Here is a 24231-nt window from a genome sequence, read left to right on the forward strand (position 1 = left end):
TTAATAATTTATAATAATTATTCTAAATATATTATAAATATATATAATTTACATAATTATTATAAATGTATTATAAATTAACACACTTATAGAACAAATGTATTATAAATTAACACACTTATAGAACAAATGTATTATAAATTAACACACTTATAGAACAAATGTATTATAAATTAACACACTTATAGAACAAATGTATTATAAATTAACACACTTATAGAACAAATGTATTATAAATTAACACACTTATAGAACAAATGTATTATAAATTAACACACTTATAGAACAAATGTATTATAAATTAACGCGTTTATAGAACAATGTATTATAAATTAACGCGTTTATAGAACAAATGTATTATAATTTAACGCGTTTATAGAACAAATGTATTATAATTTAACGCGTTTATAGAACAAATGTATTATAATTTAACGCGTTTATAGAACAAATGTATTATAATTTAATGCGTTTATAGAACAAATGTATTATAATTTAATGCGTTTGTAGAACAAATGTATTAATTTTGAAATCATCCAGAGTAACTGACATACAATTTTTGTAATTTTGTGATAGATTCTGGGTTACGAATTTCATCACAAAAATGTTGTGTAAATATACTTCTGGATATGAAAAGATAACACACACACAGAGTATTTATGTCCCACCGCGCATATATCTGTGTGTGTGTGTGTGTATGCATACACCATACCCCATATAGCTTTCTTGACGTCAGTGGTTAGTGACCTCCAATTTCTAAGTTTTCTTCAGTGAAAAATATTTGGAAAAATAAAACAATACTTACTAAATGGTTTTTCTCACAAATGCTGAAAGAACGTAAAATGCAATCATGATGAAATCTCCTTACTCAGCAATTCTCTTCTTTATTGTGACACACATGACTATCAAAGTGACCCTCCTCTGCACTCGCTGAAACTAAATATCCTATCACTGCACTAAGACACTTAGTTTATCCCTCCCCTCCCTTACACACTCGGCTGAGGGGGCTAGTGGCTATTACAGGGTTGGGGTCACAGCAAAGACGGCAGAAATGTGATTTTTATTGAGATAGTGAAATATTTTCTGTAGTCTGGAAATAAATGAATGATACATAAGAAAAGAAAAGTCGTGATCAATACCCTACTCAGCAATAATCACCATGTGGCTGGTTCCTGAGAAGCTGTAGTGTGCAGGGACAAGCCCAAGTTTGGGCTTGTGGAAGAGCCAAAGGACATATATAAAGTCACCTACCTGCTTCTTTGTGGATAAAACTTGTTATGTGATCTCCTTCAATCCTCGTGAAACCTTTCACAATAGGTATTACCACTGTCCTACCTACAAGGAGGGGAAAAGTTAGAGCTGATTAATAACTTGCCTGCTGGGGCTGCTCTTTAACACTGATCAATCCAGAGGCTGAAGTTCTAAGACCTCCAGGTATTCTTCATTAACTTTTTAAACACTAAACCATATTACTTCTTCAATCATAAAAATCTATTATAATTAAAAAATAAATTACTTGCAAAAAAATAACAGACATCTGAAATAATTGGGAAGACAACTTGGCAAATATATCTCAGGTGAGACATTAACATCCTTGATACAGAAATAACTTTATAGAAGAGTAAGAAAATGATGTCAACCTGGAATTATCATGAAGAGCAACAAATATGCCAAATAAAATGCCATGAAAATGCTCCCAGTTACAGGAACTATAGAAGTTGTAATTCAAAACTTGAGATAATGTACTAAATGAAAAGATAAATTTTCAGAAGTGCGAAGGCTGGGACATCGAATAGCCTATTTTTTTTTTCCCCCGATGGGAAGGGTGTCAGGAAACAGGCTCTTCTCATGTACTGTGGGTTTTCATGTCAAAATTTTAAGTTTCACCTGGCAGAATCCGTTAAAATTTAAGATGTTCATACTATTTGCATGAAATTTAAAATGTTTATGCCCTTGGTGTAGAGAGAGCCCCAGGGAGCTGATGAGGGCCCAGCATAATATGGGGTCCCTTTTGAATTTCTCCTTTTGGTCAATATCTCTGCCCCTCACTGACCCTGCTGCTAAGGGTTAGGGGTTAAAATTTTTCCCAGTGTGCTGATGAGAAATTCTGTGTGGAAGGCCCCATACAGAGGCTGATCCTCAGACATGCAGACACGGCTCCATACTTGTGTATTCCTTTACACCAGAGCCTCTAGCCTCACAAACCTCTTCCCTGGTGACTTTTCTGAATTTGCAGTTTACTCTATACTTAGGGCCCCAGTGGAGTTTGTCGTCAGTAATGGCCGCAGCTTTATCTCCTTGCGTGCAAACTGACCCTGCTCTGCACTCACTGAAACTAAAACTCCTGTCACTGTACGAAGATACTTAGTTTGTGCCTCCCCTGCAGACATACAAAGTCACAGATGGAGAGGCAGACATGAGAGACAAGGGAGTTCATGCTCGGTGAAAGTGCAGGTGTATTCATAGTGGTCCAGATATGTGTCGGAGGGCCCTAGTTGTCAGACATTTCACAGATCACAGCCTGCATGGGGTGGTGGGTACTACCACTCACCTTGTGCCACACAGAGCTGTAAATAAGACTTTGGGGCTCAGGAGAGAAGAGTGGGCTGGGAAATTAGACTAGTGCTGGCACTTTAGACTAGGGCCTGGCACTTTAGATGATGAGGTTTGTTAAAGATGTTAACATTTCCAAATGCTCTACCTTGAATTCCGGAAAGTGAGCCACTGGCTCTTCTGCCTGAAGATGCAGGTGCCATTTAATTGTGAAAAACTGAAGACGATTGTTGCTCTATAGACCTCTTTAGCTGATAGAGTTATGATTAAACCTTTCAGGCAAAGATCTGTCTGAATATTTAAGGAATTGAAACAAACAACTAACAAACACTGTTCAGACTTGCTCTGACTTCGAAATATGTGACCTATGTTCCTTGCCACGTAGGCCGCACCAAAAGCTGCTTGAATATCCTCACAACGTGGCAGCTAAAGCCTCCAGAAGAGGGGATGAGCAAGAGCGAGTGTGGCGGGCCACGGCCAGTCTCTCAAGTTGCACCCTGTCATTTCTACTCGTTTTTCTAGATTTATCCCCACTTCCTAAGAGCAATCCAATCCAGAGCAAACCTTGACTTCCTTAAATCCACCACAAAAGTCAATAAACACAAGCCCAAATCCTAAAATAAGTCATCCCTAACGCCCTCTTATTGGGAGATCCCCCGTGGGTCTCCCTGGTTCACATTCTCCCTCACTGCAGTGAGTCAAAAGCCGCGTTTCTTTGGCTCCAGGTGTGCTCCTGGCGATCTTTTGGATAGAGAACACTGCCAGAGGCATGGTCCTGAATTGGCTAGCCACCCAGGGGTGGTGACGCAGAGTTTCTTAAGCCTCGTCACTCCTTGTTTCCACAGTATCTGGGCTCCACGCTGCTCAAAAAAACCTGTGAGGGACAGCGCCCACTGCCGATGCCTGTACCAAGCTGCGGATAGATTATCTGTGGTATGGTGAGGAGCGTGAGGTGTAAGTAAGGGCTGATTAGGATGGAGGGCAGCAAACGGCAGCCACAGCCATCCGGGCCCTGGAGCACTCTGCTTAGGGATACGGTGGCAGGGAGGCCTGGATTATGGAATTCATGAGGACTTAGCTCTGAGAGGAGGCATTATTCCCCATATGTTGCTTCTCTTCTTGCCCATCATATACAAAGGCATCAAGTTCCTAAACACCTCCAACAAGGGGTGCTTCTCACAAGGAGCCTCTGTGGGGAATGAGCCCAGAAGCAGCTGCAGAAACTCCCGAGGAGAGTAGCCTTCAGGCCCTTTTCCATCCCTCATCTCCAACTAACTTGTGTGCCTTCCCTCAGAATACCTCTGGCTCCTGTTATTACTCTGCACTCCTAAGAGTTTGTCCCAGAACTTGCCTCTGAACTGATATCCTTACCCTTAGAGTCCCTGCTTATAGCACCTGCCCTCAGCCCTAGTGCATAATTGCTGCTGATCTTTGCAAATATGGATTCCAATCATCCTAGTTGTCTGCTCATGAGGCTTTAATGGCATCATTCCCTTAATGATCTCAGAATTCCCCTCCACGCAGCACTCCTTGAGATCCCACCCTCCTGTAACCCCCATGCTAAAGAAAGCCAGTAGTTGGATGTAAACCCTTCACCCCTTCAATGGCCATATCCAAGAGCAGGAACCTCAAACCTAGATCACTGTTCCTCACCCACACCAAAATAAAATAAAGCGGGGAGAAGTGGTGTCTGGGTGTTCTTAGCACCCTAAACTGCATGAAGGAAAGCTGGTGATGTAACGGTGAGAGGGCGCACTTTCTAGGGGTTGAGGAGGGAGGTGATATAGGCACGCCCTGAGGGAAACCAGTAGTCAGGGAATCCCAGGACACTGCTTGCCCCCCAGGAGAATGTCACTGTTGAGCAGGAGATCTGCAGGCTGGACTCATCAACAGCACTCTGCCAGTACCTTGTTGGTACTTAGCAACTGCTTGGTGTGTACGTGAAGTCTTAGCTATCACTCAGTCTAATTCCTCTGTATTCAACGGTGTATTAATTTGCTAGGGGTACCATAACAAAATAGCACAGACTACGTGGCTTAAGCAACAGAAACTAATTATTTCACAGTTCCAGAAACCAGAAGTCCAAGATCAAAGTATTGGTAGGTTTGGTTTCTTCTGAGGCCTCCCACCTTCATTTGCAGATGGCTGCCGTTTTGCTGCCTCTTCACAAGGTAGTCCCTCTGTGTGAGTGCATCCCTAGTATCTCTAATACTGTATGTCCTAACTGCCTCTTTGTACAAGGACACCCATTAGACTGGATGAAAGCACACACGAGTGGCCTCGTTTTAACAGAACTACCTTGTTAAAGGTCCTACCTTCAAATACAATCACATCGTGAGGCACTGGGGGTTAAGCTTTCAACGTGTGATTTTTGGGGGACCACAATTCAGTACATAACAACTGGTGACATTAAAGCACAGAGGAAGGAAGGAAGGGGCTTGCCCAACACTTCGGTGACAGGTTCTCCTAGGTCAGGCAAGGTCTGCATTTTGCCCAGCCTTCCTCCTTTGTCGACATGGAGATCCTATTTACCAAACCTTTGGTCTAATACTTTATGTGACATCCTCCCAATTTTCTTCTTTGGGGCGCCTATGCTCTCCCGGGCAATAGCTTCTCTTTCCTCGAGGTTCTGCTCCAGTTTGTTTATGGACACCACTGGCCTCTGAAGAGGGAGCACGTCCTTACGTACACTGTCCACAGTGAGATGGAAGAGAAGTAATGACAGAGCCTGTGAAGTGAGGATGCTGTCTGTTTACAGGTTGGATTATGTCCCTTGCAACAATTCGTATGTTGAAGATCTAACCTTCAGTACCTCAGAATGTTACTTTATTTGGAAATAGAGTTGCTGCAGTTGTAGTTAATTAAGATGAGGTCATACTGGGGTCCTTATAAAAGGGGGGAAATTTGTACAAGACATGCACAAAGTGAAAATAATGTGAACAGACATAGGGAGAACACAGCCATCTGTAAGCCAAGAAGAGAGGCCTGGAACAGATCCTTCCTTCTCAGCTCTCAGAAGGAACCAGCGTTGCTGACACCTTGATTTCAGATGTCTAGCCTCCACAACTGTGAGAAAATACACGCTTGTTGTTTAAGCCACCCAGTTTGTATACTTTATTATGGCAGCCCCAGCAAGCTAATCCACCTTTCACAGAGCTCCCTGCTGCCCTCTCAGTACTAGGGTGGATGTTGCTGTTAGGTGTCAGAGAAAATGGTGTTTTCCACAAGATGTGTGGTTCTGGAACCCAGACAACTCTTGGCACTCCCAACGTCATTGGAACCTTATGTGTGTCCCAAACCTTACCACCTGCCTGGTGGCAGTGGGGTGCTTAGGAGTAGAGGCTCTGGTAACAGACTGCCTCTGTTTGATTCTGGGCTCAGACACTCACTAGCTATATGATCTTGTACAACTTTCACTGTGCCTAGTTCCTCAGCTGTAAAAACTGGGATATAGTGCAACCAATCTCAAGGGCTTCTTTTGAAGACTAAATGGGGCAACTTAGTTACACATTGTGTGACTGCAGCTCACATTGCCAGTATAATAATCTCTCTGGTCCAGATTATGCCTGTGCCGGCGCTCTGCGTAGGGGCATGGTGACACAGGACAGGCATCAGAAAGGGAAGAAACAGCCCCTAAACCCCCAAATTATTGCGGTTGTAATCTGTTTCCTCCCAGGATCTGACTCAGGAGACCATCCTGACTTTGGGGCGGGCATGTAAGGTGGCCGATCAGCTAGCCCTAAAGGCCCAGAAGTCCAGGCCGATGGAAGATTTTACAGCTGGGAAACTGAAACAAAATCTTCCAAACCAGTCTTTAAGCTTCAAGTTGGCATGAGGAAATTGGAAATACATAGATTCCAGTCACCAAGGCTCTGTACCTCCTCTCTAGCCTTGGAATTTGAGGTCTTTACGTGGGACTGCATGCAGAGAGGGTCTTCCCACACTTCTAGAGACTTTGCGCCTCCAAAAAAAACTTCCTTCTTAACTACTTTCTCTGCTGCCAAGGTCTTTGCCTTGGGAGGGCAGCCACCACTCTAGCACCAGGTAGACAGTGGTCAGGCACAGTGCATTGCTTTGCTTCCCCCACCCCTTGCTGGACTTATCCCAGGGCTAAGCCACTGTGAGGCCACAAGGAATACCGCTCACATAGGAGCCCCTGATAATGTAGATTAGTAACCACTAGGGGTTAGGGCAGGGATCTGCTAATAGGTGCAGGATTTCTTTTTAGGATGATGGAAATGTTATCAGAATAGATTGTGGGAATGATCGCACACAACACAGCCAGCACACTGAAAAAAAAGTCTGAATTGTATTTTTTAAAATAGGAAACTTGTTGTGTAAATTATATCTCAATAAAGAATGTAGCAGAAGGGAGTGACTCGTGCAGCAAAGAAAGCCTATACTGTCTTAGAGAATACCTAAATTATCACAGACTGTTGGTAGAAATATGGATGATAAAAGGCACTGCTGTTGAGGGCTCAGAAAGAAGTAAGAAACATGTTTTTGGAAACTGGGAGACAGGGTATTCTTGTCACATCGGGGCAGAAAGCTCAGCTCAATTGTGCCTTGCATTTGTGTGGAAAGCAGAACTTAAAAAGGATGAACCTGACTATTTATTTGAGTAGATTTCCCAGTAACATGTTGAAGCTGTGGCCTGGTTTCTTAGTGGCGCTTACAGTATAATACGAGAATAAAGGGAGAAATTGAGGGATGAGAGCTGTTAAGCAAAAAGGAAACAAGACTTTAAGATGTGGGAAATTCTCAGCCTATTCAGACCGCACAAAATGCTAAAATTAGGAGATTTACTCTCAGGAAAACATGCACTAAGGAGAAAGCCAAGGATATGGCTGGAGAATCTTTTGCTAAAACTTTGAAAGGATGAAAAGATCAGAATATTCGCAGGGCTCAATGAAATTATGCATGTGACTCATGGATCCCCTCGATCTTCTCAGCAGAATCCAGCAATAGAGATAAGATTATCCGGGAAAGATCTGTCAAGTAACCTCTTGTCCAATGGAGAGAATCCTCAACACATAGAGTAGACCCATGAGGTTTTCAAAGAATGCCATGCCAGCAGAAACACTGCCAACTTGAACTGAAAGTGACAGAGAGAGGATGAAATAAAAGAAGGCTGTTGGACTTCCAAAGTTCTACAGGCAGGAAACAGGCAGTTAAAAGTATTCTGCTGCAAACATGTACTACTCTTCAAAACAAAAACAAAAACAAAAAAAGATGACTCTGAGGACAGAGCCTGGCTCTGTTCACTTAAAGGGTGGAGCCTTGGGCATAGAGGGCAGAGCCTCTAGCCACGGAGGAATATTCCCAGGCCTTGAAACCTAAATGAGTTTACCTGATTGGATTTCAAGTTGGCTTGGAGCTGGTAACTTTTTGCTTGCTTTCATTTTTTCCCGTTGGGAGGGGGACTGTCTATAACCATTATCCCATGTCCATGTCACCACTGTAATAAAAAAGAGGTAACTTTTTTTTCTAGTTCGCAGGGCCACTGATGAAAAGAAATTTTGCCTCAAGAAGGATCATACCCAGCGTCTGTCTCACACCTGGTTTAGATGATTTACAGATGAGATTTTCAACTCGAGTTGGTGTTAAGACTTTTGGGGATATTGAGGTGAGGCAAATATATTTTGCATGTAGAATGAACATGAATTTTGGGGAGTTAGAGGGTGTGCTGTGGTAAGCTAAATAATGGCCTCCAAAGATATCCATGTTGTAGTCTCTGGAACCCCTGACTGTCACCTTATACGGCAAAAGGGACTTTACAAATGTGACTAAGGATCTTGAGGTGGGGAGATTATCCTGCCTGGCCCTAAATGTAAGAACGTTTCCTTATTAAGAGGGAAGGAGAGGGACATTTCACATAGAAGGAGGCAATGTGATGACTGACACAAGACGCTATGATGCTGGCTTGGATGATAAAGGAATGGGAGCTCTGGAAGCTCCAGGGAAGAATCCATTGCCTTGCCAAGGAATAAAGAATACAGCTTCAGAAGCTAAAAATGGCAAGGCAATGGATTCTCCCTTAGAGCTTCCAGAGGGAGCCTGGCCCTACTGACTCCCTGATTTTCACCCACTGAAACTGATTTTGGTCTTCTGATGCTCAGGATGATAAGAGAATACATGCATGTTATTTTAAGCCACAAAGTTCAGGGGGTAATTTGTTACAACAGCCATAAGAAAAGAAGAAAATAATACAGGAACCTTTAGAGATCATCTAGTCCAGGGGTTTTGAAACAGTCCTCAAAACTCCTTCTTCCAGCTCTACTTCAACTCAAGCTGCCTAGCTTTGATCTCTCTTATTCGTGATCTTCCGGAAAGATTTCATTTTTTGAAAAATGACTCTATAGAATTGAACAAGAAAATCAGTAATTTAGTCAAGTATAGAATTTTATAGATGAAGACAAAGCCCAAGAAAGTGAAATGATTTACTCACTCAAAGAAGACCAGATAAATAAATATATAAACAAACAAACAAACAAACACCAGTTCTTACCCTCAGTTACAGCTTTCTGTACAACATTGTTCTAGAATTGGAAAAGTAGATTGGAGATAAATTGTTAAGGAATAATTGAAATAATATATGTAGAGTGCTTAAAAGAGTGCCTGGTGCATACACACTCACAAATATTAGTTATAATTATAATATGTACTTGCATATGCACAGAATATCTTTAGAAGTATGCAAAAAAACCTGGATATAGTTTCCTCTAAGTAGGATAAATGAGATACAGGGGTGGGGAAAAAAACGAATTTTCTCTGTACTGCATGTCATTTTTAATCATGTGCATCCATCCATCCCTAAATGGTGAACAGAATTGAGTGGAGCTATCTTTCCTTGTTTAGGATTAGGATTCCCATTTCCTCCATGTAGAAGCACAAGAGAATCAATAAACTCAAAATCTCCAAGAAATCAGCACAAGTCAGATTTTAATTATAAAGTATAAAGCAAAGTTTCATTGCAGCCCGAAGTCAGTATCTGTCAACTACTCAGTCATCTTCACAGGGATCACTTCAGAACGCACTTGTCTGTAAGATAATCTGGCTCCCAAAATCAATATTTTTTAAAAAAAATTGTATTAGTATTGTCTAATCAGATTAGAAAATTTAACTAGGCCAGGCTCACTGCCTATTTATTAATTATAAAACATTCATCTGCCATGGTCTCTGTCCGGAGACTATCTAGTCACGAGATTAGAACACTTGAATGATCCATTCCACAGCTTTTCTGTGTGCCTCATCTCCAGCCAAAGTAAAAGTAGAACTGTTTACCCAGCTATGTCACCCATCTGGTATCTGCCCTCTAGGGAAATCAATCACGTGGTTCCCCTGGGACTAATGGAACTCCAATCTCATCTGTTATTTTTCTTGGGCTGAGTAAATTGTACTCAGCTCCTTCCATCCGCCGAAATAATGAGGACATGATTTTTTTCACCCAGTTTGGGTCTGTCCCATAAGTAACTTTCTATTGTCCCCTGTCCATTCTGAATCCAAACCTAGTCCAAATCCAAACCTAAATTTTCTCCTAATTTTCTAGATTGCTGCTTGTCTGCTGCAGTTGGCCTGGGAATGATGGGATGAACCTCTGCAGTCTCTAAAAACAAGCCCAAGTCCTTGTGGACCAAGAACATTTATCATTTGTGAATATCAGCCAAGTCAGCTAATATTCATAACTTGGCAGTTGGAGTCCCAGACTAGGAGTGGGAAAAAGCATGGCAGCTGCCCCACGCTTGAATACGCACAACGATTCTGTCAAGAAGAATGAGACGTTCTAAGCCTAGAGATGTGGAAAGATAAGATTAATTCAGCTATAGAAATAGGATTGGGGTGAACTTGATATGATACTCACTGACCTAATTGCTTCAGTTTACTGTCATTATCAGAGATTCCAAGCCTGACCCCTAGAATCACTTAAAAGAAAGAGAAATCCCATGGAAGCTGAGACCTGCCCTTAGCCGAATGCTTGTTGGCACAAAGTTGATATTCACAATATCAACTTTCAACCAATCCCCAGTTTTCATACTGCTTCAAACCAGACACTAGAACGGGAGTTGGGAACTCTTGCTATTGCTGTATCCTTGAAAATTATAGGGAAATGTGGTGCTAGAAATGGAGTTCTATGTCTTCTCTTCATCTGCAATTCAGTGAATTTCTGACTTCCAGAAGCCCTTATATTCATTCTCTGGATAATCTCACAAAGAGTTTTCAAAGCCCTCAAGGAAATGATTTTTCACTGGAGAAAATAATGCTAGTGACTGTAGGTTAATGAGTTCCCCCCTCCCCCACCAGATTACTTAAGGCTGTACATCTGCTGCCTGAACCGTGAAGGCCAGGTGGTCGTCTAAGGCCATGCATGGTGCCCAGCTTAGGAGCCGAGGTGTCTGTGAGAACCAAAACATCCCAGAGCATACTGGGAAACATACCAAGAAAAAGAGTCTCATTGCATACGGAATGCAAAGAGCCAGAAAATTAGCTTAAAAGCAGCTTGCACAGGAGTGTCAGGGCAGATCCCCAGAGCTGTCCTGCTGCCACCCAGGAATGCCCTATACGTAAGTCCCAATAAATTCATCTGCTTATCAAGCCGGACTTGTCCGGGTCATTCTTTGGTCTCTTAGCTCCTTCCCAGTTTTCAGGGGGCATTATTCTATACAGTCCCAGGATTCTCCCTTATCAGTACCTGATGCCCAGATTCGGCTCAGGCAAGCATACTGAAGAATGATCAGCCAATGAAGAGAAAACAGAGGGCCCACTGGATTCTCACTCAGCTAGTTAGGTGATGAGGCTGCAGAACCTGACTTCAGCTAGAACACAGGAGGAACTGAAATTTTATTGCAGCTCAGAAGTTTATTAGTGAAGGGGATTGGGCCAGTTGGTGTTTACATGCTTGACCCCTGCATCCCTGTGTCCTGGCTATAGCGAGGAAGACGGCTGACTGTTCGACTAACTGCAGGTGATGTCCTCCCAGGAACATGCTGACCTCTCTCTCCTGAGTCCCTGTCGCCATAGCTGGGGTCCAGCACTATCAGTTAGGCTCCACATCTGTTTCTTGTGCTTGAGCTGGATGGATGATGTTTTTTAGGATCTCCGCATAGTATGGGCCAAATACCTGCTGATTATGATGCATCAGATTGAGAAACTTCCAGCCCAGTTCTGCCAACTCCTTTTCAATGAGAATGAGGCCTCCAGGAAAGTGTAGCAGAGACTCCTGCATGCCATGAAGCAAACAGCATTTGAGAAACAAACGGATCCACTGATCTGTGAGCAGGGAAAAACAATGAAAAGAGGAACAAAGACGGTACAGAACAAATTCACAATGCCTTTGCTCTATCTGCTCACCAAAGTTTTGCATTAACCGAGTCATTCACTGACCTCTCTGCTCATTTGGGTAAACCGTATACATGAGATTTTTGTTTGTTTGGGGGAATGGAATGCCATCAAGCTCCCAAAGGACAATGCATGATCAAAAGATGCTGAGGTAGTAAATTTCTGGGGGTTCATAAGATTACTTTATGTAGCTGTACGTGAGATCCTAGGGTAGACCCGGTACCTGAAAGTAACAACACGTGTTGCAGCCAGTGCACCAAGTTCAGGCCCGTACACCCAATCCAGGCTATGATCAGATGGTAAAGTTCAAAGCAAGCTGGCCAAGTTCACTGCTTCCATTCCAGCATGGAACATGTCCTACAGCCCAACTCAGCATCACTTCCATGGAGAGGCGTAGGGGCCCAAATGGTAGCTTCAAGCATAGGATAGAGAAAGGGTTTCTCCATATATCTTGGCCGACATTTAGAATATGACCAGGAACGGGCTGGGCGTGGTGGCTCACGTATGTAATCCCAGCACTTTGGGAGTCCGAGGCAGGCAGATCACGAGGTCAGGAGTTCGAGACCAGCCTGGACAACATGGTGAAACCCCATCTCTACTAAAAATACAAAAAAATTAGCCAGGTATGGTGGCGCGTGCCTGTAGTCTCAGCTACTTGGGAGGCTGAGGCAGTAGAATCGCTTGACCTCGGAAGGTGGAGGTTGCAGTGAGCCTAGATCGCGCCACTGCACTCCAACTTGGGCAACAGAGTGAGACTTTGTCTCAAAAGGAGAAAAAAAAGAAAAGAAAAGAAAAAAGAAAATACCAGGAATGACTTCATAGGGTTAGTGTGACAGTATCCAACACCTGTGAGTGACATATCTTGGGTGCAGAGCTGTCTTCAAACCATACATGCATTCTCCAAATTGAGAAAGATCTATTTGAACAGTGCACATTATAGACGAGGAAACTAAAGCTAAAAAACTTTCCAAATGATCATGCCTTTTCATTTTTAAATGGTTAGGTAACTCACATTCAGGGTAAGGTCTACCCACCCACGCCCCACATTCTTGCCACTTTTCTGCACGACGACCATGGAGATTCTTACCAACAATGCTACGAATGCAGTTCTCTTTCTTGGTGATGTTCTGGAGTTGGCCTAGAAGAGATGCTGTGTTTTCACTGCTCAGAGTAGTGAGGCCCATGTCCTTAAGGCCTTGATGGACTTCCTGAGACACCTGTTCACTCACACTCAGCATAGTCTCTTCAGGCCTTCATAATAAGGGATAGAATGCAGAGTGGGCCTGGCAGAGGGGCAAAGCCCAGAGAGCCTCATACCACAAGCTAGGCCTATTCCAGGAAGAATTCTGGCTCTCTGCCACCAGAAGACAGCATTAGCCACTGGGCAGATGAAATACACTCATTGTTACCCGCAAGGTACCACCTGATCCCGACATACAGTACCATATGCCACTTCGATGAAAACAATGTGAATTGGGCAAGGGTTCGGCTCCATCCTTGGATCCACTCAGCATTTTCCAGTCCCATCAACTGTATTTAAATATTGTTTTAAGAGTCTATTGGATATTTTTCATGGTTTTTCTCCTACCCCACCAATTAAATTGCAAATATATTAAGAGGCTTGGACTTCCTACTCCTCCTTGTACTTTGGTATAACATCCCTGCCCCTACATGCAGTGAATGGTCAATATCACTGACCAACTGATCAACTTCTGGATATACATAGCACAAATCCACTGTCATTCAATCAAGTATATAATGACTCATTTTTAGCAAACACATGAGGAATATTTGTAGCAAACTGGCTTCCACATTCTCGTCTTTGGAAAATAAGTTTTATTTTCTGTATCCCAAACCCCAATGCAACTTATCAAAGATACCAAAATCTTTGCAGATCATTTCCAAGGGCCTTTGTGTCGTTTGTGATGAAGAATAAGCAATAATAGTATTGATATTACCTATGTCCCAAATACCACACATTTCCCTCTCTAACAGAGATCTATGAATCTTACCTGGAGATAAATTCCTCAGTTAGGGCCTTGGTGATGCATTTCAGTCTATCCACATATTCAGGTGAGCTGAATAAAATTTCACCAGAGAAGCTTCTGGCCACTAGCAAGACTGAGGCCAGGACAGTTAACTGGTGCAACTGGACCGCCAGTTCCTGGAGCCGGATTCTGTCCATCAGCAGAGTCTGGTGAGGGAGCGAAGGACAGCCCATCAGAAGAGGAGGGTTTGAATGGAGGCACTGAATACCACAGAACAAGGCAATGCCCAAACACACATCCCTACCTCCAGGAATTCTTCGTTTTCAGGATCCCAGAGGAGGAAGTTCAGGTAGCCTTGGTATAGCACCACTGTTGGACTGGGGGGCTCTGAGTTGTTACCTGCCCCGTTTGGAAGTGAACACGCCATGCTGCAGGAGGAGCTAGGTGAGTCAGGAGAACTCGGACATAGTGTAGTGATGTCTGTGGCTGCTTTGGTTAGCCATTTTGTGGTATAATCGAGGAGACCTACGACGAGAAGGGAATATGCATCTTAAAATTCCAAGACTTGAAAATGACGGCTCTGAGACATACTCTTGGTCTATAAAGAAGTGATTTTGTAGATCTTTCTATCTTAGAGAAACACTCCTTCTCCCTACCCCTTGCCCAAGGAAGAAACTTTCTATTCAAAAAATAGAAAATAGCCTCTATTGCTATAAGAAGGCAGACCCGAGGTCAAATCTCCCCTCTCCTGCCCTTAAATTTTAAACATACTGGGCTGTTTATCAAGGAGTTCCTGGAATTTAACTTGTTCATACTGGATGGAATGTTCCTGCAGGTAGGGTCGAAAGCTCTGGATGGTATAGTTCACCATGTCCGTTTTCATTAGGCCCAGAACACGGAAGATGCCCCTGCCATAGGGAGAAACAGAACATTTACACTATTAAAGGAAATCTATTCTGGAAGGGTGGAATCCAAGCAAGGAGCCATAAAAGCAGAGTATTTGAGAGTCAGAAGAAGCCTTAAAAACAAACAGTCCTACTTCAACTTATGAATAATGGTACTGTGGCCAGTGACCCAAGGCCATAGAGTGAGTTGATGGCAAAACTAAGGACAGTTATACCTCCTGACACTTTAACAACCAGATGAGAGCTCTTTTGCCTGTAGTCATTCTGTCACCTTGAAAAAAGGGTAGTCCACTGACTAACACCAAGGTGTTAACAATTATATGTGGGTAGCTGGGATGTGGGTGACTGAATTTCTAACTCATTGAGCAGATCATTTTACTTTTCCTGGTCCTGGTTCTTCTAGCTGTGAAACACGGATAATCCTCTTTCCTGTCCCCTCACAAGGTTTGAGTTGGGACAAACAGGACAACATCTGGGAAAAGGCAATTTGCAATCTATAGGAGAAAGAATTACTGTACCTTAATGTCTTAACAGTATCATGACATAAAGGAGATCCAACTGATCTAAAGATCATCAAAGGAACCCTGAGAGACTGTCCTTGGAAAACGAAAGCCAATAATCCAGAAAGGAGAAAAGGTATGTTAGTCAGGTCGTCAGTACACAAGAGCTAGATAAGACAGGGGCTATATCACAGTAGCTGGCTCAGAGTTCTCCGACACAGTGTCTAAGGCAGATTTGAGGGACAGCACATCTAGACTCTCACCTCAGTAACTGCACTGGATCTCTTATGGTCTCTAGTTTCTGTATTGCTTCATCTCGAACTGGTGCACATAGAATAGCCATCAAATTGAGAATGTAGTTAGAAAGATGAGGGACATCCAGGGCCCCATGTTCTGCTTCCTGCTTGAGGAGATCTGTGTCCAGAGCTGCTTCTATCTCATTTCTTAGGCGGTACTGCCATGGTAATAGCAGTGATAGCAAGGTCTGCCCAACAAAGGAAATCAAAGAAGCCAAGTTCTGTTTAGAACCTCAAACTTTCTCCAATGAACTATGCTCTTAGGCCAAAGGCATCCCAGATTATGTCTTCTGAGGGGCAGAAAACTGAGTTTCTACGTTTCTTAGAGAGTATTATTTCTTTCTGTTTGGAAGACAATTACCATTCAAGGTTTCACTGGGATCAGTTATAGTAGTAGTCATTATTATTTTTTAGGTAGAATGAGGTAAAAATATGAATAAAAATAAGAATGTGGTTTTAAATGTGTGGGATATAAGAAATATGAAATACACACCACCGCAAGGAGATGAGGCATTCTTAATAAAGGATAAGGACACTTTTAGATTGTTTTACTCCAAAGTGTGAGGATAAAACAGCAAATTTGGAATCTTTAAGGTTCCCTTGAAATAGCCTTTTGACTCAAACATGTAAGTTCCTTGTGGGCAAGGGCTCGCCTATTCATCTCCGGGATTCTGAAACACATAGACCATAGTGGGGTTTCAGTAAGAATTTAATTGAGTTATATATTGTTATAGTCATCGCCCAATGGTCAAGTTTCATCTTATACAAATAAAATGGAAGCTGCCCCATCCTATCTATTTAAGTAGTAGGTCACATTAAAAAAAGTATGCTACTTGATATATTAATAGCCATTGACAATCCAAGGTTCTGAGATGCCCAGGAACTTCCCATCCACGAATGGGAGTTGGTTACTCACCTCCTTAACATCTTTTAGAAGTTCAAGAGCACAAGTGAAGTCAGGAGGAGTACTCAATAGCTGTTCCTTCAGATGGTTCCAAAAAGCATTGTACATTGCCTCCGCAAACCTGCCTTCTACACTATAAGGAGGGTTAAATGAGCAGATTGCTCTTTTACCTAGAGAATTGATACAGGATCATAATTTCCCAAACAGCATTTAAAATTATGAAAGACCATTAAATTGACAGGCTAGGAGGACCTATGTTTAGACTTGAGAAGGGCTGACTAAACTGAAGGTAGTCTCAGATGGAAAAGCACTGGCTAAATTCTCTCAGAAGGGTACCTCAAGGTTCCAGAGACGCTCTCTTTCTGCAGCAGGAAGAACCATAAACTAGGAGTTGAGACTCCGACTTCTAACCCTAGTTCTGCACCTAGCCTGCATGTGTGACTTAGTTTCCACTGCCATAGACTTAAAACTTTGAACCAGATGCTATTTTTCCTTCAGGCCTGAAATCTAGGAAAGGATTTTACCTCTTGATAATACTTGAAGGTCTTTTGAGACACTTTAAATTCAGCAAGCCCAAAACTGAATGCCTTATCTTCCTTCATTAAATTTGTTCCTCATGTATACTTAGTTCTGTAACCAGAAATCTGAGACTTTTTCTCTTTAAAAAATATAATAGTAGGCCGGGCGCGGTGGCTCACGCCTGTAATCCCAGCATTTTGGGAGGTCGATGCGGGCGGATCACGAGGTCAGGAGTTTGAGACCATCCTGGCCAACATGGAGAAACCCCGTCTCTACTAAAAACACAAAAATTAACTGGGCGTGGTGGCGGGTGCATATAGTCCCAGCTACCCGGGAGGTTGAGGCACGAGAATTGCTTAAACCCAGGAAGCAAAGTTTGCAGTGAGCCGAAATAGTGCCACTGCACTCCAGCCTGGTGACAGAGTGAGACTCGGTCTCAAAAAAAACCAAAAAACAAAACAAAAAAATATATATATACACACACACACATATATATATGCATATATATACACATATATGCATATATGTATATGCATGTATACATGTATGCATGTATGTATACACGCATACATGCATACATACATGCATACATGCATGCATATATGTGTCTGTATATATGTATACATGCATGTGTATATATGTATACATGCATGTGTATATATGTATACATGCATTGTATATATGTATATGTGTGTGTATATACACGTATGTATATAATAGTAATGTATGCTTTCTGTTTACAAAAATACAAGTGATTAAAAAATATATGAAACAAAAATTCAAAGTTTCTCCTCCAACACAACAATCTAACCTGTGAAAGTTCAACTATTATCTATCTGGTGTGTACTGTAGTCCTTCTTAATTCCTTTCCCCTCATGTCTTTTATCCACTCAGTCGCCCAATTCCAGAGATTTTGCTTCCTAAATATCTCTGGAATCAGTCCCCACCCACTGTCATCTCTTTCCTGAACTATTGCGATAGTCTATTAAATGGCCACCTTACACCCACAAAACCTTACCCCAACAATGGTACATATTTTTGATAAAATCAATGAGTTTTCTAAGACACAAATCGGATCATAATAGCATACTCATTTAAAGTTTTTCAGAAGCTACCTATCTCTAGCAGTGTACGTGGCCTTTAAGTCCCTTCACGATCCTATTCTGCCACTTCTCCTACCTTAACCTTCTTTCTCCTCCTACATCCTGTGCTCTAACAATAAAAGTCCACTTATAAATAATATATAATTGTCTTCCATCCCTCTATGGCTCTGAAATGACATTTCCTCTTCCAGAAGAGTCCCTTCTCCCCTAAACCACCTGAAAAGACTCAATTCAAGTGTTACCTTATTAGGAAAGCCTTCACTGACCTTCCCCAGGTAGCTGAGCAGTGCATCGAACTCCACACACTAGATATGAGATAACTTATCACTCTGCACAGTAGCTATTTGACTATCTTCCCTACAGAAGCTTTTTGATGGCAAAGACAGTGACTCACTCAACTATATGTCTTCAGCTTTCAACATTCTGCCTTCCACCTAATAAGTACTCAATAAATGTTTGTTGAATAAATGTCTGATTATGAGATTTCCCCTAAAAACTGATAACTGTGTAATTTTATAAGTCCAAAGGGAAAACTAATTGTCAATTATCTGTAGATAATGGATAACCCCAAACTCTATTTCAACCTCTTTTCCAGTATACATTTTGTATTACTACATTTGAAAAAGCCTGTTAATTTAAAAAACACAGTGAAATCCAAGCCCTAAATAATATTATTCCTCCTGCTTCATCTATCCACCCCCTGAGATCCCTAGCCACTTTAACAGACCTTCATTCTCTTAGTTTCACTTTTTTTCTGCACCCCTACCAGGAGAAAAACAAATCTAACTCGGGCCGCAGGGACTATAAAGGCAATGAGGGAGATGCTACGAGACCTGTGTTTTGGTAAAAACTTCCTTCAGGTAAGGCATCCTTGGCAACAGACAAAGGAAAATCTAAGAAGTGTGAAGATCAAGAGAACCACTGACAAAGCAAGTTGCTTTATGTAACAGAATCCCAAAAGTGGCAAAATAACAGAAGCATTTAAGGTGGGAAATTAGAAATACCACAAAATACAGATTCTGACAAAGAAATCAACCCATTTAACTCTTAATAAACACTAGAAGCATTCAATCCATAAATGCTGGATGATTCTTAATCATATATTGTTATATCAATATAATTAAGAGAAACCAATATAAAGCCTAATTGTAGAAGCACACTATTTATCGATGGGGTTCTAATCTTGATTTGCAGAATCTTTATTACACTGATTATGAAGCAGAAATGTCCCCTGAAATTTCCTACTCCTGAAGAGTGAACAAAACCACTATTAGAAAATCTGCTCATCTGTGCCTGTTTAATCTGCAGACAATTAAAAGTTGAACGGCTAGGAGTTACTTCTTCCAAGTCTGTCTGAAAAGATCTGAAAATCACTCTATGTTTCATTATTAACTAAGATCCTGAAATGAACATTTTGACAATACAGAATGAATACCCCTTTTCCAAGATGCTTGGGACGGGAGTATTTTGGATTACGGATTATTATTGTTATTATTATTATTTGAGACAGGGTCTTACTCTGTCGCCCAGACTGGAGTGCAGTGGCGTGTTCGCGATCTCAGTTCACTGCAACCTCTGCTTCCCAGGCTCAAGGGATCCTCCCACCTCAGCCTCCTGAGTAGCTGGGACTACAGGCATGCACCACCATGCCCGGCTAATTTTTGTATTTTTTGCATAGACAAGGTTTCACCATGTTGCCCAGGCTGGCCTTGACTTCCTGGACTCAGGCAATCCACCTGCCTTGGCCTCCCAAAGTGTTGGAACTTAACAGTCGTGAGACACTGCGCCTAGCCAGATTACGGATTTTTTGGATTTTGGAATATTTGCAGCATACTTGTATACCGCAATGAGCATTTCCTTTGAGCATCATGTTGGCGCTCAAAATGTTTTGGATTTTGGAGCATCGTGGATTTCAGATTTGGGATGTTCAACCTGTAACTGCATTGGTTTATTACCTGTTTAAATATAATTTGCTGCTTTGACACTTTTAAAGTAATAATTACACTAATTTGTTGGTACTATATAAGACACACTCAACCATTAAATTTATTAATAAGATGCTTCAAGTCTGACCAAAAGTCATTTGTGCTATGTACCTACGCCCTGAAGAGTAAAATGGAAAAAAACTGAATAATCTGTACCTGTTTGGAGGCAAAATGGTCTCTTCCACATAGAAATCTTCGTTTACTACAATTTCGTGCAAAATGCTCAGCTTGGAAACTTCATTAACTGTCTCTATCAGATCTGTGACAGAAAAGACATCAGGTCTGCTCTCTGGAAAAAAAAAAAAAAAAAAAAAAAGCATAGCCATCATCAACAGGGAACCCACACAAAGAGAATTTTTATTTTATTTAGAGATTCACTCTGCCAAGTAAGGCCCCCAAGTTTAGATTCATCAAACGGATCTTACACAGACTCATTGAATCATTTTACTATCAGAAGTTTTCTAAACTCTTTGCTCTTCAGTAACACTGAACATCTCAGAGAAGTCAGACATGGGAGGAAGAAATTAGTTTTTGAAAAACATAAAACAGTTTTGAAAACCTTCCACTTCAAATGTAAAACCATAAGCAAAACACAGCAAACAATGAATAAGTTGTGATTTGTAAAATTAATGTGTATCTAAAAGTTATTGTGTTCCCACTGTTCTCTTCCTACCTCAGGGGCTACACACAAGATGAAGGCTAAAATCTCCTTATAGATACCACACGAATCTTACTAGATGGCTCTAAAGCTGAATCCTGCTCCTAAAACAGTAGTTTCCAAATCTGGGTGTTCAACAGACAACATTTCAAAACAACATGAGTGACATAATGATTTGACAATTTTTATTTTTCCACATATGGACATGAAAGCAAACAAACAAGCAATGAAACTACCCTACCATCATCAAAATAATCACTTCATAAAAAGAAAACATATTTTAACACCTCAGAAAGTATAAAGAAAACACAGTCAGCATTAAGAGTACTCTTTTAAATTGAATCAATTTAATATTATTTTAAAAACTCATTACAACGTCTTTATCGTTTTATTTCATTCAATATTGGTAAGAACTATGTCATAGCCCAGCATTCGAATTTGGGAACCAATGTTCTAAATTCATCATACAGAGTACTTTCAGTAGTGAAACAAAGTATATATAGTAGCCACAATTATTACTTGATATGTAAAATAAAATATGCAATAAAACTATTTCGTAACTCAATTTCAATGTAGTTTCATAACGTGGTCAGAGAGAACGATTTATCCTTAAGATACAATAAAACTCACATATAAGAATTCTAAAACTCACTCCAAGAAGATGGTCTATTTATGCCCATTTATTTTTCATTTAAAAAACAGTTGATGAGACTTTTGTTGAAAAGTTGGTCTCATCTTTCCTCTCTATCCTATAGAAATATCCTGATATTTCCTTTCTATCCTAACTAAAAGCTACATATGTTAAAATATACCATCTAATTAATTCATTAAGACATAATTTATTTGAGAGATACTATGAAGTATGAATTGTGCCATTCTGCTTACTAGCAGTGACCCCAAGTGGCCACCAGAGAAACACACGTGATTCAACTTCATATTTTTTCCCGTTTCAGTGTTCAAGAGTTTAGATCAAATTGCTACATCTGGAGAGGTCTGCAGATTAACCTTTGGTTAAATTCACTGGAGATTATTGTAAAAGAGCTGCAATTTGAGTTCCTGTGAGGTTGGACTAGTCAAGCCAAAGCTTCAAATGCCTAACATAAGGTGTGAAAAAGACTTAAAGTCCCAATGTTCACATAAAAATGCTATTATTAAAGACCTAAATAATTTTACCCCAGAGCAGCGGTAATTTTTATGTCAACAAAGCACCCCTGGAAAAGGACAGAACACAACTGAAGCAACAGATAATTTGGATCACTTCTGATCTGTCCTAGATCTACCATTTACACTTTGCAAATTCAAAATACAAGAATGCTATTTATTTCCCAGGCTTTGAACTGACTAAATCACTCTCGACTATTGTCAAACACAAGTAACTTGCTTTGTCTGTCTCTTTCTCTAAAACCAAACTCTTTTAATTTTACTTACCAATTAGGGGCCTAAGTCCTGCATGTAAAAATTAGAGGGGGCAGAAAGACAAGAGAAAGAATAATCCAAAAGAGGACTAACAGAAGGATTAGTAAGGAAAAATGCAAGGTTGCAAGAGCCTTCTATATCCCTTAAAGGCCCTTAAATCACAGGCTGTCTATTCCTTTAGCCTAATTGCTGTCCATAGAAGTGATGACATGATTCTAGACCTACCAGAAGACTGGTCATCTAAACAGAAACTCTTGCTTTTCTGGCTCTGCCCTGGTGTTTTAGGCTCAGGGGCCCCATTCTCTGCTACACTGGCATCACTCTGGAGCACAGTTTCCTCAGTCTTTGGCATCTTGATGTTATCTGGAATTGGAGAGAAAAGAAGAGGCAAGCTGTGTAAGACCTGACTCTGGCCCAGGGACAAAAAGAAAGAGCCCTCTTCAACTACAATTGTGTGTCCTGGTGACTGAACCCGCTGCCGTCAGTTGAAAGGATTAAGTACCAGGGCTCAAAGGCTCTCAAAGGAACAACTAGGGTCTTCAAACAAGCCTCGAGGGGAAGGGAAATTAGCGGCACTTCCTTTACTGAAATCAAAGAAGTTTGATTTGGTGTTGGGCAAGCAGAAGAGGAAAAGAAGGCCCAGAGATGGACAATAACTCGCCAGAAGCGGAGCACACTGCACATTACTGACCAAGCTAGGAAAGCAATCTTCCTCGGCTCTGGCTACCTTTCATTGGTCCTGGAATACCTTCTAACTCCTTAGCTACTGCTCCAGACCTTCCTGAAGGGGCTCTACCGGCCTGGACTCAGGCAGCAGGGTATCCCCCACAGCCCTCGCGACCCCGGTCCCTCACTTCCTCCTCGTCCTCGACTGGCGGCCTCGCCTCTGCGTCTGCTAGCAAAGCCCCTCTGCCTCCCCAACCTGGTCCTGGGAAGTACCATTGTAGCCAGGAAGAGAGGGGAGATCATCAGGGAGGAGTAGGACGGAACCATGGAGACTATGAGGTCCACCTGGAGTGCACCCCTACCTGTGACACAAGATAGGAGAGTCCAAACATGAAAACAAAGGGTGATCCGTTTCCAGGGTAGCGGGGTGGTATCACTTGCCCAGGGTGCCTTGGAAACCAAGAGAGCAGAAAAGGCAAGCAGAGCCTCACCATTGGGTGATAAAGGCAGGAGGCTGAGATAGACGTAAGGAGGCTTCATGTCCATACCCTCCCGCCCAGGCTCGGAGCCCCTCAGGAGCTTGGAAGTCATCTTCTCAAGCCCTGCTCCTCATGAACGAACTGTTCAAAGCTTTTATCCCTAATGCCCCAGAAACAAAAATAGCATTTAAACAACTATTTAGGGGGAAAAAATAAGCGTTTGTTGTTTATTTGTTTCACTTCATGCTGTTCATACAGCCCCTACAAATGAAGAACCAACAGGGCTACAAAATTCCAGAAGTCTGTTTTGGGTTTTCTTTTATCTTTTGTATAAGTGAATCCTCCACGCAAAGTAAGGAGAGACACATGAACTGTTAAACTCTCATTTTACAAATATGGAAATCAAGAATCATTTTAAAGGGCTAGCCACAGAAGCTGTGTGGTAAAGGGGCAAGACCATAGGCCTGAGAGGAATCCTACATTTTGGTTTGGGTTCTTTCAGCTCAATTCTTGGCATGTTCTTCATTGCAATCCAATTGTGAGCTTTGGAGCTCATCTGTAAACTCAGGGCACGGGAACGGACGATCCTAAGGGGCCTCATGTTGTTCACTCTTCAGTCCTAGTCTACTTTGTCGCTCCACTGGCCAGTCACCACAGTGATATGAGGACCCCTGGATTGGCCTATTTCCAGCATATATACATTTCCACACTGTACTAGTTGATCCCTCTCTTACCCTGACTTAATTTCTTAACACATTAACTTGTTTCTTTCATAAATCAAGACTATACTTTGACCAGATTCTCACCACAATCCTTGCCTTGTTAGTGGCAATAGTACAGTGTGAATATCTTGCACAACATGGGGATTTTGAAGAAGAAAGTTATGGGGAAGAGGTCCAAGAACTTTCCAGCCTAGGAAAAATCCA

The 24231-nt window shown here is 41.6% G+C and overlaps 1 protein-coding gene across 11 annotated transcripts; it reads right to left on the minus strand.

Annotated features, from left to right (window-relative positions):
- Nucleotides 1-575: 575 nt before the first annotated feature.
- TCP11X2 (t-complex 11 family, X-linked 2) lies at nucleotides 576-23076 on the minus strand. Of its 11 annotated transcripts, none has more exons than XR_008518123.2 (11): nucleotides 22888-23038; nucleotides 22386-22523; nucleotides 20243-20375; nucleotides 16492-16612; nucleotides 15543-15763; nucleotides 14646-14782; nucleotides 14179-14399; nucleotides 13899-14080; nucleotides 12974-13137; nucleotides 11669-11767; nucleotides 576-1332 (listed from the first exon to the last, which is right to left on the minus strand). XR_008518123.2 is itself a non-coding variant. In XM_054544865.2 (11 exons), exons 1-11 carry the CDS (start codon nucleotides 22892-22894, stop codon nucleotides 1318-1320), a joined length of 1488 nt encoding a protein of 495 aa, XP_054400840.1. In that variant the 5' UTR covers nucleotides 22895-23038; the 3' UTR covers nucleotides 576-1317. The 11 variants fall into 11 exon arrangements, 10 of the variants coding, with proteins under 10 accessions (XP_054400840.1, XP_054400844.1, XP_054400841.1 ...); XM_054544865.2 differs by having other exon boundaries at nucleotides 11669-11817; XM_054544869.2 differs by lacking the exon at nucleotides 12974-13137.
- Between the last annotated feature and the right edge of the window lie 1155 nt (nucleotides 23077-24231).

This window comes from Pongo abelii, chromosome X (genome assembly GCF_028885655.2).
Source record: "Pongo abelii isolate AG06213 chromosome X, NHGRI_mPonAbe1-v2.0_pri, whole genome shotgun sequence".
Lineage (NCBI taxonomy): Eukaryota > Metazoa > Chordata > Mammalia > Primates > Hominidae > Pongo > Pongo abelii.

Excerpts from the sequence above, each read along its gene's own strand:
- TCP11X2 (XM_054544862.2), bottom strand. Across the intron at positions 15,764-16,491 it reads TTCTAAAAGATGTTAAGGAG|ACCTTGCTATCACTGCTATT; the intron begins GTGAGTAACCAA and ends TTTGTTGGGCAG. Across the intron at positions 14,400-14,645 it reads ACTCCTTGATAAACAGCCCA|GTCTCCTCGATTATACCACA; the intron begins GTATGTTTAAAA and ends TTCTCGTCGTAG.